At 36.3% G+C, this 18,628-nt stretch overlaps 1 protein-coding gene and 1 long non-coding RNA gene across 2 annotated transcripts; both read left to right on the top strand.

Annotated features, from left to right (window-relative positions):
* LOC140147470 (uncharacterized) lies at positions 1 to 5,631 on the top strand. Its single transcript, XM_072169246.1, has 5 exons — positions 1 to 220; positions 1,431 to 1,541; positions 4,961 to 5,023; positions 5,417 to 5,479; positions 5,627 to 5,631. The coding sequence occupies exons 1-5, from the start codon at positions 70 to 72 to the stop codon at positions 5,629 to 5,631; spliced, it is 393 nt and encodes a 130-aa protein (XP_072025347.1). The 5' UTR covers positions 1 to 69.
* A 3,299-nt stretch (positions 5,632 to 8,930) lies between these two features.
* LOC140147766 (uncharacterized) lies at positions 8,931 to 16,246 on the top strand. Its single transcript, XR_011858404.1, has 4 exons — positions 8,931 to 9,039; positions 12,646 to 12,759; positions 13,125 to 13,193; positions 15,788 to 16,246. It is a non-coding gene; the product is annotated as an uncharacterized lncRNA (long non-coding RNA).
* The last annotated feature ends 2,382 nt before the right edge of the window (positions 16,247 to 18,628 follow it).

The following is an 18,628-nucleotide window of genomic DNA, read 5'->3' as shown; positions in this document are numbered from 1 at the left end:
TTTGAATTGTCATATAACTTTGCAGATTAATTATGCATATTTAGTGACAAACAAAGGACTGAATATACCATGGGACTCCATCAACTGTTTGGCACCTTAGCCATGTTAATTATTTACAAGACTTTTACCATTTGGATATCAGCCAGATATTTGATATACTGGTTTGCTGTAGTTTCATCATGCATTTGGCTTGTCGAAGGATTAACAACTATTCAACCATGTAAGTAAGGGGCTGTGTCATAATTGATGCAAGATGACCAGTAATAAAAATGCATTTTAACTTTTGAAAATTATACCAGTATCCAGTTTTACTGTAGCCTTACTGTTACGTTTGGTGGTCTTTCAATCTGCTTGAGGACCGTCTATATGAAATTACTATTTTAAGTTCTGTCTCAGAGCTGAAAGTTAAAAATAAAGACACCCAACCACAGTGGCGGAATTTTTTTTCGGGGGCATTGGTGTGCAAAGTGAAATTGGGGGCAAAATCAACAAATTTTGCACAAAATTACTGCAAAAGTGGAAATTTTTTGTAATATTGGGTTTTACTGGGGGGGGCAAGAGTTCTGACTGAGGGCCATTTGCCCCCCCCATGGCACCTCCACTGCCCAACCACTTTTTGTCACTTACTATTTACAAATGAGTTTCCTTGGTGTTCAAATACCGAGTGACATTTCCATACCAGTTTTAAAATGCTTCAAATTAGCCCTTTTCTAATACACACAATTTCTATTTAAATGTCTTTTGGGACATTTTAAAGAAAAACATTAACTGCTCTTATCTTTTCTTTGCTAAAAAGCAACAGTGTTTATTGGAGTGAACCAGCCTTTTTGTCATTTACATAATTTTCAATATTTGTCAGCTTAAATTTAAGCTAACTGATGTGAGCAAAGTATTTTATGGTAACTTCAATTTGGTCAACTTATGTCATCTTTGTAGATATATGTACAGATTTTCTCCATTTCTGTGACACAAATCCTGACTTCATGTTTACTTTGCCTACATACAGCAAATGGGAAATGGTATCAATTTTTTTCACACAAGCTGGATACAACCCTAGGTTACAATCATGGATAATATGAAAGGGTTACATGTACTATATGCAGAAGCTGAGATATGAGGGGGAGGTAGAACTTTTTGAATGACCCTCAAAGTTAATTATTTTATTTTTTACATTGACTTAGGTGACAAAAAAAACCAGGCCTACAAACCAAGATTTTGCATTTGGAGTATTTTTTAGCTGTATCAAATTAAAACTTCATGTTGATGATTGATTATTGGTTTTGTTTATTACTCTTTTGTTTACTGTTGTTTATTTGGTGTCATTTAATATGAAGTCATTATTAAACACAATTACTTGGGAAAATTGAGTTTTTAGTTATGGGAATAAAGATTTGTAGTTCTAACTCTTTAGATTTGTATTGATTTGAAAGCTCCATGTGATCCAAACCCATGCCGACATGGAGGAGAGTGTGTTGCAAACCAAATGCAGTTTACTTGCCAGTGTAGGGGACAATGGACAGGACAATTATGTGAAGATAAAGGTAGGCCTAATTGGGCAGGACAAACATAGGGATGTAACAGGAGTAATTTTCATAGCAAACACTATTTTTGAATGTATTGCCAGAGAGTTGATATTCTTGAGAGGGCACTCTATTCACGTGGTTTCTTTTTCAACGCTTAAAGATCACAATTTTGGTGGTTTGCAAATGAAAAGTGTCCGCACTATCGATTGATTACGTAACTGTTATGAATAATTTATTAGGTTTTTCAATGCAATCGCCTCGACCCATTAATACATATTATCTGTATTATCAAAGTACTTGGAATAGCAATCCGGTGAGTTCACTGAACTACGCCCTAATACTGATGGAGTTTTAATGGCGTTTAATGGCGCTAATCCTCTCCATACACAGATGAACAAATACAATAGATGAAGGTCAACACGTATGACCTCCTATGTGACATGTTATATGTGATGTACAAAAACCTGAATATCATAAAGATCAGTATTCGTTTGTGCATATGAACTGCACATTTACGTTGCTAGATATTACTCATTATATATAATGACAAATATTGGTATTATGACAATACGGTATATACATTGTATATAAAATGACTAATAGATCCTACTATCATGGCGTCAGGTCAATGTTCATCATACCCGTATGTTTCTTAAAATTCATTCATATTTGAGACAAATTGCTGTGCCAATTTTATTGGTGCACAAGTAGATCCGTTTTTTTAAATTTTCATTTCCTTTTAATGAAAGAATTAAGATTTTCCACTCCACGAGGTCCACACTCGTTATACTCATTTTAATGTTATATTTTCAAAAGCGAATCGTACGTGTTCTCGGTTGGCTGTATAGCGATTTCACAGAAAAGGTATTTCTAGTGCAATGCAGCGTCGGACTCTAGCTGAGAGCGTAGCCTAAGTCATTCCGGACTCCAAAAAGGGCTCTCCATACACAAATGAACAAACACAAAGGAGGGTAGTCTCCTCCGTGACCAGCTTGATTTCGATGGAGCGGAACCAAATTGGCTGCGGAGGAGACGGGTCATTTTTCCATGCAAATTTTTCAGTGTCAGCCGCCTGGTATTGCTCTACACTAGACGTTAAGTTGTTCCTATGCATTGTACCATATTATCAAAGAATAGAGATAAAGACCTGGATCATAAGTCGATAGATATTTTAGATAATGCTGAGTCCATGTATATTTCACTCACACCTGTATGTGTGTTTGAAAAGAGCGGTATTGTATTCAATCCATGATTGCACACATACATAGGTGATGAGTGCAGCCTGCTTACAGTGCAGGGCAAATACATTCAAAACAGTGTAAACTGGTCGCTGCGGTAATTAATCCTGTTACATCACTACTTGTATGGCAAATAGGAAGGTGCATGGGACAATGAATATAGAATAGGACAGTTTACGAGATCATGTATAAAATAGGTAGGTGTATAAAGAGCTAATGGATAGGGCAAGTGTCTGGAATAGGTTGATGTAAGAGACAATATATAGGAGGCCCATTCCATGTCAACTCCAGGGATGTGCACCGCAGCACCTCTTCAATTTTTGTCTTTTTCTGTGTGGTGGGAGATATTGATGAGAAAGTAAAATCCTGAAAATTTGAGCTTCATACTCCATTTCGTTTTCCCGTGGCATCAATTTGAAATTTAGGGGTCAGCGTAAAAATGTGTCATAACACTAAAGACGATGTTTGGAAGGCTTCAACACATTAGTTAGGTTTGCCTTCTCCATAGAGTTGTACATTAAATCATTATACATGCAAGATCAAAAATGTGTACAACTCTATGGAGTAGGCAAACCTAACTGATGTGTTGAAGCCATCAAGACCACAAGCCAATATCTCTCAGAAATGTTGTCCAAGAACATATCTTCAACATACCTGAAGTTGATGGTGGGGCAAATTGTCTGACATTGGTTTTCAGGGGGGTAAAAAAAAAAAAAAAGTGGTTTTCCATGGGTAATATCTCAGCTAAATGTATTCTAATATGCTCAATATTGGATAAGAGTAATGTCCTACCAAAGGGCTCTGACTGGCAAAAAAATTGACGCTAAAGTTATTTTTACTTTTGGAGTTCTGACCCCCCCCAAAGTTGGTCCTGGTTGGACGAAGTTGCATTTTGAGGGCCCTATATCTTTTAAAGTAAAGGAGTTACAAGTTTTCTGATAGCAGATTTGAATTCTACACCAAAAAGTACCCCAGGATACATACTTTTCAAAGTTTTAAAGGGTTCCCTTTATACATTTATGGACCTCCAAACATCGTCTTTAAGCGTTGCACACATTTTTATGCTGACCCCTAAATTTCAAATTGATGCCACGGGAAAACGAAATGGAGTATGAAGCTCAAATTTTCAGGATTTTACTTTCTCATCAATATCTACCACCACACAGAAAAAGAAAAAATTGAAGAGGTGCTGCGGTGCACATCCCTGGAGTTGACATGGAATGGGCCAGGACACAGTTTTGGTATAGGTTGGTGTAAGGGACAATATGGAGGGGACATATCTGGAATAGATTGGTGTAAGGGACAATGGATGGGAGACATGTCTGGAATAGGTTGGTGTAAGGGACAATGAATGGGACACATGTCTGGAATAGGTTGGTGTAAGGGACAATGGATGGGACACATGTCTGGAATAGATTGGTGTAAGGGACAATGGATATGACACATGTCTGGAATAGGTTGGTGTAAGGGACAATGGATGGGAGACATGTCTGGAATAGGTTGGTGTAAGGGACAATGAATGGGACACATGTCTGGAATAGGTTGGTGTAAGGGACAATGGATGGGACACATGTCTGGAATAGATTGGTGTAAGGGACAATGTATATGACACATGTCTGGAATAGGTTGGTGTAAGTGACAATGGGTGGGAGACATGTCTGGAATAGATTGGCGTAAGGGACAATGGATGGGACACATGTCTGGAATAGGTTGGTGTAAGGGACAATGGATATGACACATGTCTGGAATAGGTTGGTGTAAGGGACAATGGATGGGACACATGTCTGGAATAGATTGGTGTAAGGGACAATGGATGGGACACATGTCTGGAATAGATTGGTGTAAAGGACAATGAATGGGACACATGTCTGGAATAGGTTGGTGTAAGGGACAATGGGTGGGAGACATGTCTGGAATAGATTGGCATAAGGGACAATGGATGGGACACATGTCTGGAATAGGTTCATGTAATGGACAATGAATGGGACACATGTCTGGAATAGGTTCATGTAATGGACAATGGATGGGGTACATGTCTGAAATGGGGATGTGTAATGGACAATGGATGGGACACATGTCTGGAATATGTAAGTATAAATTGTCGCACATAGTATTAAAAAAAAGAAATCTTTTTAACAAGTAACCAACCAGTTGTTTGAAACTTCCATGATCATTGCTTGTACTTCTTCTTTCCTACAGATAACGCAGGGCCTGGAGATCTTCTTACTACACCACCTCCACAAATTACACTTACTGAAGAAGGTAAAACCTCGCTTGATTATAAGACGTAGAGTGTAGAAAACTGCACCAACCTATTTCAATCTTGTACCAATAAAGAACACAACAAGTAGATGTCCTATCATTAATAGATAGATCATCAATAATAATATCATTATTGGACCCCCTAAAATCATAATAGAAACATGTCTGGAATAGGTTGATGTAAGGGGACATAGTGATAGGACAAGGGGAATGAGTACGATAATCTGATGAGTAGAAAAAGATGACCATGTATATACTGATGAGGACACTAAAATAGCAATCAAATAACAAAATTGTTGCACATTGTATAACAAGGAGAGATCTTTTTAACAAGTAACCAACCAGTTGTTTGAAACTTCCATGATCATTGCTTGTACTTCTTCTTTCCTACAGATAATGCAGGGCCTGGAGATCTTCTTACTACACCACTTGCCCAAATCACACTTACTGAAGAAGGTAAAACTTTAATTGATTATAAGACTTGGTTTCCTGTAGGTGGTTTTTTATTTATTTAGGCCTATTTATTTATTTATTTTTTAAATTATAGAGTCAGGTTGTCTGGCAACATATGCCTTATTTATATTTATTGTAAAATCAATGCAGAGTAGGTTATAGTGAAAATGTAGGCCTATAGTTCTAGAAAAAATATACATTTTCATGGGATATTTATCGATGACATAAACTAAAGGTATGAGAAAAAATCATTTAAAAAAGTTATCATCACGTTTTGCTTGAAAATGTAACTTGCTCAGTCCAGGTGCGGGCTTGATTCTCTCAACTGGTATCAATTTTGAAGATCCTGCACATGAATGTATAAACACAATAGGGAATGGTAGCTCACTATAAGAGGAATATAATCAATAAAAAAGAAAAAACAGTTTACCAGTTTAATACATCTCCACGTATATCAGCAGGATATGGCTACCTTATCAATACACATATCAGCAGCAGATAACTACTTCATCAATACCCATATCAGCAGCAAATTGCTACTTCATCAATACCCATATCAGCAGCAGATAGCTACTTCATCAACACCCATATCAGCAGTAGATAATTACTTCATCAACACCATATCAGCAATAGATAGCTACTTCATTAATACCCATATCAGCAGCAGATTGCTACCTCATCAATACACATATCAGCAGTAGATAGTTACTTCATCAACACTCATATCAGCAGTTGATAGTTACTTCATCAATACTCATATCAGCAGTGGATAGTTACTTCTTCAACATTCATATCAGTAGATGGTAGCTATTGCATTAACACTCATATCAGCAGTAGATAGCTACTTCATAAACACCCATATCAGCAGTAGATAGTTACTTCATCAACACCCATACCAACACTAGATAGTTATTTTATCAACACTCAAACCAGCAGTATATAGCTACTCCATCAACACTCACATCAGCAGTAACTAGTTACTTCATCAATACCCATATCAGCAGCAGATTGCTACTTCACCAATACCCATATCAGCAGTATATAGTTACTTCATCAATACCCATATTAGCAGTAGATAGTTACTTCATCAACACTCATATCATCAGGAGATAGGTACTTCATCAACACTCATATCATCAAGAGATAGTTACTTCATCACAGGGACGGATTTAAGCAGTGGCCCGGTGGCCCGGGGCCAGTGGATTTTGCGTCGGGCCAGTAAACTTCCAACAATGCTATTCCGGCGGCCACTAGATTTTTGAGCCTGATGTAACACTTACGAGACAAGATATCACATTGATGGTCATATTTACACAGTTTTCTGCTCTGCCTGTCACTTGAAATTTATATCTTTATTCAATGATTTTTTTTGTATAATATTTTAATATATTCTTATTCGTGCGTTGCTAGCAAGTTGGAAATATACGGCCCCTTCTATGATGGTAGTAGGCCTATGTACTACTTAGCTCTTCCATGCGCTACATAATTATATCTGATGATGATAGCGATACTGCAAATACCGCCTAGTTTGAAACTTTTGGAACTAAAAAAGGCAGGACTACTGACTGAACTTGTGTTAGTGACTACACTCTCTACATTCAGTACAAAACAAATTAAAATGTTAAGGTTTGCTTGACTTTAAGGGCTCGGATAGTGATGTTTCCACATATTTTTTGTGAGAGCACATCAGATATATCGAATTGCATTTTGAAAACGAGGAATATCAAATAATTTTGATTTTTTTGATATTTGCGATATGATTGATACACATGCATTGTATGACAAATGATTAAAAATTTATATAAATTTTTCCCCAAAAGCACCGACAAAAAGTTTTTGGTTTTTTTGCAGTAGAACATGTTGAAAAAGCTGGGCCAGTAAATTTATTGCAGGGCCACTAGATTTGCCATTTCACTGGCCCGGAGGGCCAGTAGAAAACTGAAACCTAAGTCTGTCCCTGCTTCATCAACACTCATATCAGCAGTAGATAGCTACTCCATGAACAGTCATATCAGCAGTAACTAGTTACTTCATCAACACACTTCATCAACACTCATATCAGCAGTAGATAGGTACTATCATGCTAGGCCTTACTACTATTTTGTGCAATCAGTTTCCATATTGAATTATTTGTATTTGACATTAAATGAATGATTTAGTTTGTATTTGGTGCAATCGATAGTTTTGAATAATATTAATGTTTTATAGCTATGCTGGTTCATATGTTGATTTTTGTAGTGTTTTATCTTTTAAATAGTTTTAATGCTTATTGAGTCCCCTATATTATTTGATCCTTTATTCTATATGCTTTGCCTATGTATGAGGGCACGGTGGCTCAGTGGTTACGGCCTTGGACTCATAATCCGAGAGCTTGCTCGACGTGCATGGGTTTGATTCCCCGTCCCACCACCGTGTTGCTCGCTTGCCTCACCCCACCCAGGTGCAATGGGAAGCTGTTAGAGGTAGTCACAGTTGTTGTACTGATGGACCCTGCGCCACTTGTAGGCTGCAAACGTTGTTCCGACATATTCTAATGACGGCGGAATAAATGTAAAGCGCTTTGAGGCTGTTTACGGCATAAAGCGCTATATAAATATCTACATTTATTTATTTTTCTTATTTATGTATGTAGTATTAATAGTATTTTAAACATGTTGTAAAGTTACATTGTAATTTGATTTATTTTGTAAGCATTGTATTGATCTAAATTATATTATCGTGTATTTGAATGTATGTAGTATTTTTAAAACCTTAATAACTATGTTATGTAAATGTTGTATTGATCCGTGGGCCTCAAGGAAGAACAGATGATTAATTGTGTTTTTCAACTGATTGAGTGTCCCAGGTTAAAGAAGAAATAAAACAAACGAAAACAAACAAACTTCATCAACACCCATATCAGCAGTAGATAGGTACTCCATCAACACTCATATCAGCAGCAGATAGTTACTTCATCAACACCCATATCAACAGTAGATAGCTACTTCATCAACACCCATATCAGCAGTAGATATCGACTTCATCAATACTCATATCAGCAGTAGATAGCTACTTCATCAACACCCATATCAGCAGTAGATAGCTACTTCATCAACACCCATATCAGCAGTAGATAGCTACTTCATCAACACCCATATCAGCAGTGGATAGCTACTTCATCAATACCCATATCAGCAGAAAATATGAATTGCACAACATGTTCAGATTATTTCAATCATTTTGTGATAAGGGTCATTTTTAGCGTCTTAGATTCTGCCTCTTTATCAATATATAGTTTAATGTTGAATGATTAATTCCTTGATTTTGTTTATTATTTTTTTACTAATTGTTACCGTTGTTTATGAGGTGTCATTTAATATGAAGTCCGTATCAATATTACCTGTGAATATCTTTAGTTAGGTATTGAGTTAATCTGTATGCCTACTAACTCTTTATTTTAATTAATTTGATAGCTCTGTGTGATCCCAACCCTTGCCTAAATGGAGGAGAGTGTGTTGCAAACATAACACAATTTACTTGCCAGTGTAAGGAACAATGGACAGGACAACTATGTAATGATAAAGGTAGGCATAACATAGATAATATGCAGGACAAATGAGTGGAGAGATAGGGACCAGGGGCAATTAATAATTATATCATTACAAGTCAGACCTTAGCTAATTGCTATTAGCCTACCTGGGAAAGCCTGTTTGCAAATCCATGTACTATTCTTGAAATATAAAAGACTTCTTGCATGTTTCAAACCTATTTCACTGATGAGTGAGCAGAAAGGAAAATGTTAGATTTACATAAACAATAGTGGAATTATTGGCTTTTGTACTATTATGAAGTAATGATCAGATAACCTCTTGGAATGGATGGGACCTGACTTCCCAATTTGTGCCACATAAAAAACATAGTATTTGCCGCATATAGCATTATATACATGTATAGATGTGCCTTCCCTTTGAAAGCCCTGTGTGCCCACCAATGATACAAACAGTACTAATTTTGGGATTTAAAAAAGTGTAAAATACAAGTTTCAACTATTATTCTGATTTGCTATAGGAGGAGCATTCGAATGAAATCACATATTTGGTTGAAATTATGTCCTTATTTGTGTCATGTGCTAGAATAAACAATACTTCTTTCATGTGTGAACCTATTTCACAGATGAGTAAGCAGAAATGAAAACATAGATTTACAAAAATAAAAGTGGAATTATTGTTTTTGTAATCCCCAACAGTAACGCTTAGCTAGGGACCGTCCTCAAATAAGAATAGGTGCAAGGGACAGTTAACAGGACACATGTACTTATTTCATCAACACTTACATCGGTAGTAGATGTTACATCTCATAACAATAACATCAGTAAATACCTACTTAATCAGCTATAATATAGTCAGTAGATAGCTACTTCATCAGCACTCATATAAGTAGATGATAGCTACTTCATCAACACCTATATCAGCATTAGATAGCTACTTCATTAAAATCCATATCAGCATTAGATAGCTACAATCCATATCAGCAGCAGATAGCTACTTCATCAAGACTAATTTTATATCAGCAGTAGATAGTTACTTCATCAATACCCATATCAGTAGTAGATGTCTACTTCATCGATATCAATAACAGCAGTAGATAGTTACTTCATCAATACCCATATCTAGAGTATAAAACTACTTCAACAATACCCATATCAGCAGTAGATAGCTACTTCATCAAGACTAATATCAGCAGTAGATAGTTACTTCATCAATACCCATATCAGCAGCAGATAGCTACTTCATCAACACCCATATCAGAAGTAGATGTCTACTTCATCAATACCAATATCAGCAGTAGATAGTTACTTCATCAACACCCATATCAGCAGTAGATAGTTACTTAATCAACACCCACATCAGCAATACCAATATCAGCAGTAGATAGTTACTTCATCAATACCCATATCAGCAGCAGATAGTTACTTCATCAATACCCATATCAGCAGCAGATAGCTGGTGTATCAACATCCATATCAGCAGCAGGTAGCTACTTCATCAACACCCATATCAGCAGTAGATAGCTACTTCAATAACAATATCAGCAGTAGAGAGTTACTTCATCAACACCTATATCAGCATTAGATAGCTACAATCCATATCAGCAGCAGATAGCTACTTCATCAAGACTAATTTTATATCAGCAGTAGATAGTTACTTCATCAATACCCATATCAGTAGTAGATGTCTACTTCATCGATATCAATAACAGCAGTAGATAGTTACTTCATCAATACCCATATCTAGAGTATAAAACTACTTCAACAATACCCATATCAGCAGTAGATAGCTACTTCATCAAGACTAATATCAGCAGTAGATAGTTACTTCATCAATACCCATATCAGCAGCAGATAGCTACTTCATCAACACCCATATCAGAAGTAGATGTCTACTTCATCAATACAAATATCAGCAGTAGATAGTTACTTCATCAACACCCATATCAGCAGTAGATAGTTACTTCATCAACACCCACATCAGCAATACCAATATCAGCAGTAGATAGTTACTTCATCAATACCCATATCAGCAGCAGATAGTTACTTCATCAATACCCATATCAGCAGCAGATAGCTGGTGTATCAACATCCATATCAGCAGCAGGTAGCTACTTCATCAACACCCATATCAGCAGTAGATAGCTACTTCAATAACAATATCAGCACTTCATCAACACATATATCAGCAGCAGATAGCTACTTCAATAACAATATCAGCAATAGATAGCTACATCATCAACACCTATATCAGCAGTAGATAGCTACTTCATCAATACCCATATCAGCAGTAGATAGTTACTTCATCAATACCCATATCAACAGCAGATAGCTACTTCATCAACACCCATATCAGCAGCAGATAGCTACTTCATCAACACCCATATCAGCAGTGGATAATTACTTCATCAAAACCCATATCAGCAATAGATAGCTACTTCATCAACACCCATATTAGCAGCAGATAGCTACTTCATCAACACCCATATCAGCAGCAGATAGCTACTTCATCAACACCCATATCAGCAGCAGATAGCTACTTCATCAATACCCATATCAGCAATAGATAGCTACCATACTTCATCAATACCCATATCAGCAGCAGATAGCTACTTCATCAATACCCATATCAGCAGCAGATAGCTACTTCATCAACACCCATATTAGCAGCAGATACGAGGGGGTATCAAAAAGTTTTAGAAATCACCCAGAAGTGAAAAAGCTATATCAATGAAATTTTGTCAGTGCAATCACTGGTCCTTATGTACACTATGGCGCAAAAATGGTCTCATAAGTATGCTTAATATTTTTACAGGTGCTAGATGTCAGTACCTGCCTATATGTAACCGCATACCGCATAATCAGCAAAATGAAGAACATTGAGGCATGTAGCATGATTAAGTTCCATTTTAAGGGTTACAGTGCCCAGAAAATATGTGATGAAATAAAAATTACTTTTCCAAAAAGCAACAGTGACATATCAAAATCACCACCGATGATAACTTTCATTTCATCACCAATTTTCTAGGCACTGCAACTGTTCAAAAACTGGATCTTAGTAACGCTGCTTGCCTCAATTTTCTCAATCTTGCAGTTTATGCACAGTAACTGGGGCAGCAGGTTATTGGCATCTACCGCCACCTGTAAAAAAAGTAAACATACTTATGAAACCATTATTGCACCATAGTGTACATAAGGACCAGTGATTGCACTGACAAAATTTCATTGATATAGCTCTTTCACTTCTGGGCGATTTCTAAAACTTTTTGATACCCCCTCGTAGCTACTTCATCAACACCCATATCAGCAGCAGTTAGCTAATTTCAAGCAATATCGTAAGATTTCTGACATATTATTTGGTTATTTTTATATTTATTCTTCACAAAAATAATAAAACTAATAATATCAAAATAAATGCTGTAAAATGAAAGAAACCAACTATTTCTTTCCAGCGCCTTTTCCATCTGTAACGGCAAGGATGCATAATGTCAACCATGGCAGCAGGTGGCCATAATTTTCTCTAACAATGATAGTATTATAGCGTATCATATCATTTGACTCTAAATGGTATACTACATTTTGTGTACAGTAACCCACAGAATATCTGTTACACAATTGTTTTTGTACTATATATTCTGCACAGGAGATCAGCAAACTACCACACCACAAACAAAAGATGATAAGGAACCTGAATATGGTCTGAACCAGGCCGAGTTAATTGTCACCATAGTTTTACCTGTGCTTGCTGGTGTGACAAGTAAGTTATTATACTTAGGACAAGTTCTTAAATGCCCATTTTGCCACAGTATAATCATTGAAACAGCTGACAATCATGATGATAATTGATGATAATTGATGACAAAGATGAAAATGATGATGAAGATGATGATGACATGGATAATGATAAAGTATTTTGCTGTAATCCTTGATGAGAGCTTACTTCTGCGACAATAAATGACAAGGTGCCTCCGAAGAGTAGTATTTGTGCTTTACGCATCAAACATGTTGTTTTAACATTCTGCTGCCATACACAGGGTAATGAGTTGCCCCTTGTGGTAGTTGTGATTGGAAGTATACTATATTTAAATTTAAGACAGCTGTTTTTGTTGTGTAATGTTTCAGCTGTGATTCTTACAATAGTGAAAGCTTACAAAACCTGTAAAAGTCGCAACTCCAATGCTGCTGACAAGAGTAAGTTTATATTAAAAAGAAAATATTTTCTCTACCATCAGACATACAGATCTAGGGCCTGTATCAATATGACATGACTAGCCCATGTAAGTTTGTCTTCCTCAAAAAAAACCTCACATGCATGAATTTGCAGCATAGTGCCATGTGTGGTGACCATCCCATCACCGTGGGTGAACATGCCATACACATTTGATAAATATTTTGTTCATACAAGTAAAATGCTGGGTCATATTCTTTTACTCAAAAAGCTCAGATTTTGTCACAAATACAGCACTCATAGCTTTGATTTTTGCTGGTAATTTAGATTATTAAAGTACATTACGATCATGTAAAAATCAAGAATTTTATAAAATATTGAGGACATCCTCCAGTAAAAACTTCTGTAGGGAGTATAGCATCCAAGGTCCAAGAACCTCCTTACAAATGATAATATTGCTTTAAAGCCATATTGTAACATTTGCTGAGGAAGACACGCTCGATATTTTTTTTAAATTCTGGGTTTTATACGATTCTAATGTACTTTAGTAAACAAAGATACCCTGCAAAAAGCAAGATTTAGGTGCCGTAGTTTAGTCAAAATCCAAGATTTTGAATATTAAACCGTCTATATATGATGGTTTATAAAATACATAAAACAACGTAATTATGTTATAACAGCATGATTTATTACTCGGAGTTTCACGCCTAAAACGGCGATCATCAGATAAATAGCTGAACACTGAACTGTAACTCCAAAACAAAACAAATAAATTCACAGCGTTGAAAGCGTACGCGTCTTCACTAGAAAAGCATGACAGCTCGCGCAGTAGGCGTAGCCACTACGCAAGTAATGAAGTGTGCAATTTATTTTTTCTTTGCGCGGCTTGGTGGTTTCCGACCGTGTCGGCATTTTGAGATGAGTTCGGTTTTATTATTGAGGGTGTTAGGCCCTTTTGCACGCAGTATTTCTAATTTCTCTTCAATGCATAGGTTGCATTGTCCTGAGTCACGTCTGTGTGTGTTTGATTCTTTCAAGATTTCCCAGTAGATAGAGTAGTTGCTTCCTTTTCTTTTAAGTTGCCATACATATTTTGAGAGTTCTGTTTCCTTCTCATATTTGTCATGTTTGAATGATTTGGTGTGGTTGTTGAACCTCTGTTTAAAGGTTCCGCCTGAAAGTCCTATATAAGATTTAGATTCTGTATTCGAGTTACACTGGCTTTATATACTAAAGCACTAGTCATGCACTTTCCACGGAGGGACAGGTTTCTTTGACTCTACAGTTGCAACTTTTTGTTGATGGCACTTGGTTGGCTTTTTTGGTGATTTTCTAGTTGTGAGATTTGATGATTGATTTCGTATTCTTCATACAACTGTAGCTGATTTTCACCGTGTTCCTGTTAAATATTTTGTTGAGTTTGTGTCCACGCTGGAAGTGCTTGGCCAGAAGCTTGATGAACGTACTCCCTACATTTGATTTCACGGCTTTGTTGTACGGAGGGTTAAACCAGGTGACTTTTCTGGTGCGGCGTCTTTTCTTCTTTGCTGATGGTCTCGTATCATTCTCCTTGGTGGTGTATTGAATGGATTCAGCGTGACCACTTGATTTCAGAGCGTCGTATGTGGGGGCGGCTTTTTGAAGACGTCGTGGTTGGACGTAAAGTGTGGAGATTCTTTTCCCGATGGCGATAGGGATGTGGTTGATGACTATCGAGCACTATCTTCAGCTGTTTTGATTAACTATATATTATATGATGGTTTATATATATTTTCATCATGATAGAAATATTAGTTGAACACCATGACATGTATGCAATGTTTATAACACAGTACATACACGGCGTGCTGGACGGTCATATACATACACATCAAAGGATCGTACCATATAACGACCGTCGGAGTAATCCACATTGGCCCTGATAGTAAATACCAATTTTCTTTGCTTTACTTCAATTGTTCGGCTCAAAATTAAAAGGGGCCATATCTGACAGTTAAAGTTAACATTTTATGGGAAAGAAATACTGATCTATTTTTAAAAGAAATGTTACAATATGGCTTTAAGTGGGCCAACAATGAAAGAAAACGTACGTGCCAACTTAAAAACCAAAATTACATCTTCCTATATTTTGTTTTTTTATTTTGTCAAGATGGCAAGACAGATAAGTTGAAACCATTTTCAATGCAAGTGGAGCATTTTGAAAATTTTCTCATGTACAATTTTGTTTTTACTCTTTAACCTATTGACATTTATCTCATTAATTCAGCCGTTCTAGAAATATATGACCATTGGCTTTTTTACACCTTTGGACCCAGAGAAAAAATTGTGATATTTTGTATTATGATTCAAGCATTTTAAAATGATACCCCCTTGTGTGGTGTTTGACCTCAATAACTCAATTTGCTCAAGGGCGCCATTTTGGTTCCTGGCTGATTCTGAATCTACACACCCTTGGTTGTTACTTTTAAAAAAGAAAAACATATATTTGTGGACAACGCCACACCGATATGGCAATTTTCCTAGACTAATAGATATATACATAATATAATCTGAAGAAAACAAAAATTAAAGCATTATACCAATCAATAAAATTCCCTTTTTTAATGTTCTTTTACAGACCACGATGTCGTTGTATGATGCATAGAGGATGAGTCATCAATCACTGTTGCATAAAAACGGCTGTTGATGTTATCAGTTGGTCAACAATCACCTCCACATCTTCATTATATATTGCAATAAATGTTGCCATAGTTTACAGTATGTTGTAAAAAATACATGTCATAGAGCATAGGTAGGCCCAGCCCAGCATTTTGAGCAGTGCCCACCCTGGGATACATCTACACATGTAGAAAACTTGGTCTCTACCGGGGTCTCTACCCTTCACATGAGACAAAAAATGCATAGTTTGCTATATCTACAGAGTTATGATCTATGAACTGTCAAGGTTACACATACACTCTTAGGGTTGTTGAACTTAAAGTGTATGTAGCTGGGATGAAAAGCTAACACTCAATTAAGTATTTTGACCTTTCATATTGAAGATATACATTTTTCCCCCAACAAGACCTACATTTTGATGGCGTTTTGAGTATATCTTCAATATGAAAGGTCAAAATTTTCATATGATGGACAGCTTTTCATCCCAGCTACATACACTTTAAGTACATATCATTATATTTATACAATTTACTTTTGAGGACTGTTAAATTTCAAAAATGTAAATTTTAATCATTTGCCATAAAATGTGTATTATATGATATCGCAAATTTTAAAAAATCAAAATTATTTTATATCAGACGGACATTCCTCAAAATCAAAATGCAGTTCGATATGCTTGATGTGCTCTCAGGTCCCACAAAAAATGTGAAAATGTCGCTATCCTAGACCTTAAGTGTAGTCAATTTACACTAACAGGATGTCTATGTTCCTACACCAAGTAGCGCATGACCTCACTTAAAAAACAGGGATTAAACTCAGTTTTAATAAAATTTCACTCATTCTTCAAACAGTATAATACATGTAATACCCTTGTTATGATTTTTTCAGACATGTCTTCAGTTGACAGCAACCATAGCAGAAACAAATTTAAATTGAAGAAACATAAATTCAGGATTTCCACGAACTACCAGAAATTGGTCAATAAAATTGAGTTTATTTATAATCATTGAGAAGTAAAATTATGACTGTTTAAATTTCAAAACTTGTACAAAAGAGGGCCTTCCAGAAAGCTAAAATCCAAGAGCATCCAGGGGATCTGGACCCCACCAGGGCTTTGCCCCTCCACCTCTCCAGGGGCCTTAAGGCAAGCCCCTGTCATAATGCACGGTTTTATAATATGAAATTGGTTAATTTTTTTCAAACCTGATTTTTTTGCATATTTGTATAAAATTTTGTAATGTTTACACATATCCCAACTTGCACCTTAGAAATGGAATCGGCCAAATGTGTTGTCTTTGTAGGTCAACAGAGCAAAGTTCAACATATTATCATAATTTAAAAATTATGATATATCTTCCTATTGAACTGTGTGTTAAATGTCCAAAATAACCAGTGGGGTTTCTTTCACTTTACCTTGTTATTTCAGCTCAAAATGAACAGAAACCCTTCTCGTCAGTTATTACTAATATTATTTCAACATTTTGAATCAAGAATAATAAAATGAAAATTTGACGGAAATCGTACATTAAGGCTTTAACATACTGCACTCCTTTGCATCGGATAGTGGCACTTCAAGTTCATTTTTAGACAGTGGCACTTCAGAATATCAATTTGAGAATGTGTGCAATAGAGGATAGTAAAAACACCAAAATTATTTTTCATCTTTATCTTTAATAAAATGCACTACCAAGACATGATTTATTGTTCACTTCTCAAAATATCAAAACAATTTTATCTCTGTATTAGTGACATCATATTATATTCCACATACTGAGCGTGTGATGATCATTTAAGTATAGTAAAACTAACAGGATGTTTCTGACCCAGCAAACACAAAAATGTTGTCAAAACACAGAGAAACATGTTTTGGGATTTGTCAAAACATTTGAATGTGTTAATGTCAAGTTATAAATCTAAAGTTTGTTTCAAAAAATTAGTATTCAATTAAAAAAAGATTATTTTGAGTACAAATTAATTCATGCACCTTTTGCTTTAACTTTAAGTATCAAACTTTGTTCTTCTCTCACATTTACTTCATGTATGTGGACATGTTTGCATTTTCTAAACCAGGCCTTCTCAACTGGCGGCGCGCGCGCCACTTGTGGCGCTTGGAGTTAGTCGTAGTGGCGCACGAAGTGGCGCATAAATTTACTAATTTTTTACACATAAATTTTAACAAAAAAGGGGTGAAAATACCACATCTGAGCCTTTAGAAAGCCCTAAAATCTCAGAGCTTCCAGGGTCGCTGCCCCCTGGACCCCCGCGGCCGGGACTTTTTCACTGGACCCCTCCAGGGGCCATAAGGCGGCTCCTGAACCTCATCTGCTACGGTGTTCGGTTGCGCACGCTCTCCCTCGCAAAATCCTTCTTTAACATGTTGGCACTTCATGATCACTAAAATTTTCCTGTTGGCGCTTCAAATAAACTAGTTGAGAGAAGGCCTGTTCTAAACGAGTTCTGCAGAAATACACCTTTATAGCCCAATAAGATTGCTGTAACCATTGTGCAAATCATGTTAAATTTGCCATATTTGGCAGCGATACATAGAGCTAATCATTATAGGCCATGGAACCATTTCAACAGGACCTATATTTTGAGGGAAAAGGTCACTGAACTTTTACACAGGGTCAAATTCAAAATTGCTTGGACTTGGCTAAAAAATGGGTTTCCTCTAGTCATAAGGATTCAGAAAAAGTATAGATGACTTATCTACGACTTACAGTTATGGACAAATAGGTAATATTGTGACATCATAGGTCGAATTTTGGCACCACAGAGGGCGAAAATGAAAATTGCTCAG

The sequence above is a fragment of the Amphiura filiformis genome, chromosome 3 (assembly GCF_039555335.1).
Source record: "Amphiura filiformis chromosome 3, Afil_fr2py, whole genome shotgun sequence".
Taxonomy (NCBI): domain Eukaryota; kingdom Metazoa; phylum Echinodermata; class Ophiuroidea; order Amphilepidida; family Amphiuridae; genus Amphiura; species Amphiura filiformis.
This window is presented reverse-complemented; position numbering and strand designations above follow the sequence as displayed.

Coding starts and splice junctions, on each gene's coding strand:
- LOC140147470 (XM_072169246.1), top strand. CDS start 70: ATGGGACTCCATCAACTGTTTGGCACCTTAGCCATGTTAATTATTTAC. Junction 221..1,430: donor ATTAACAACTATTCAACCAT/GTAAGTAAGGGG, acceptor TTGATTTGAAAG/CTCCATGTGATCCAAACCCA. Junction 5,024..5,416: donor AATTACACTTACTGAAGAAG/GTAAAACCTCGC, acceptor TCTTTCCTACAG/ATAATGCAGGGCCTGGAGAT.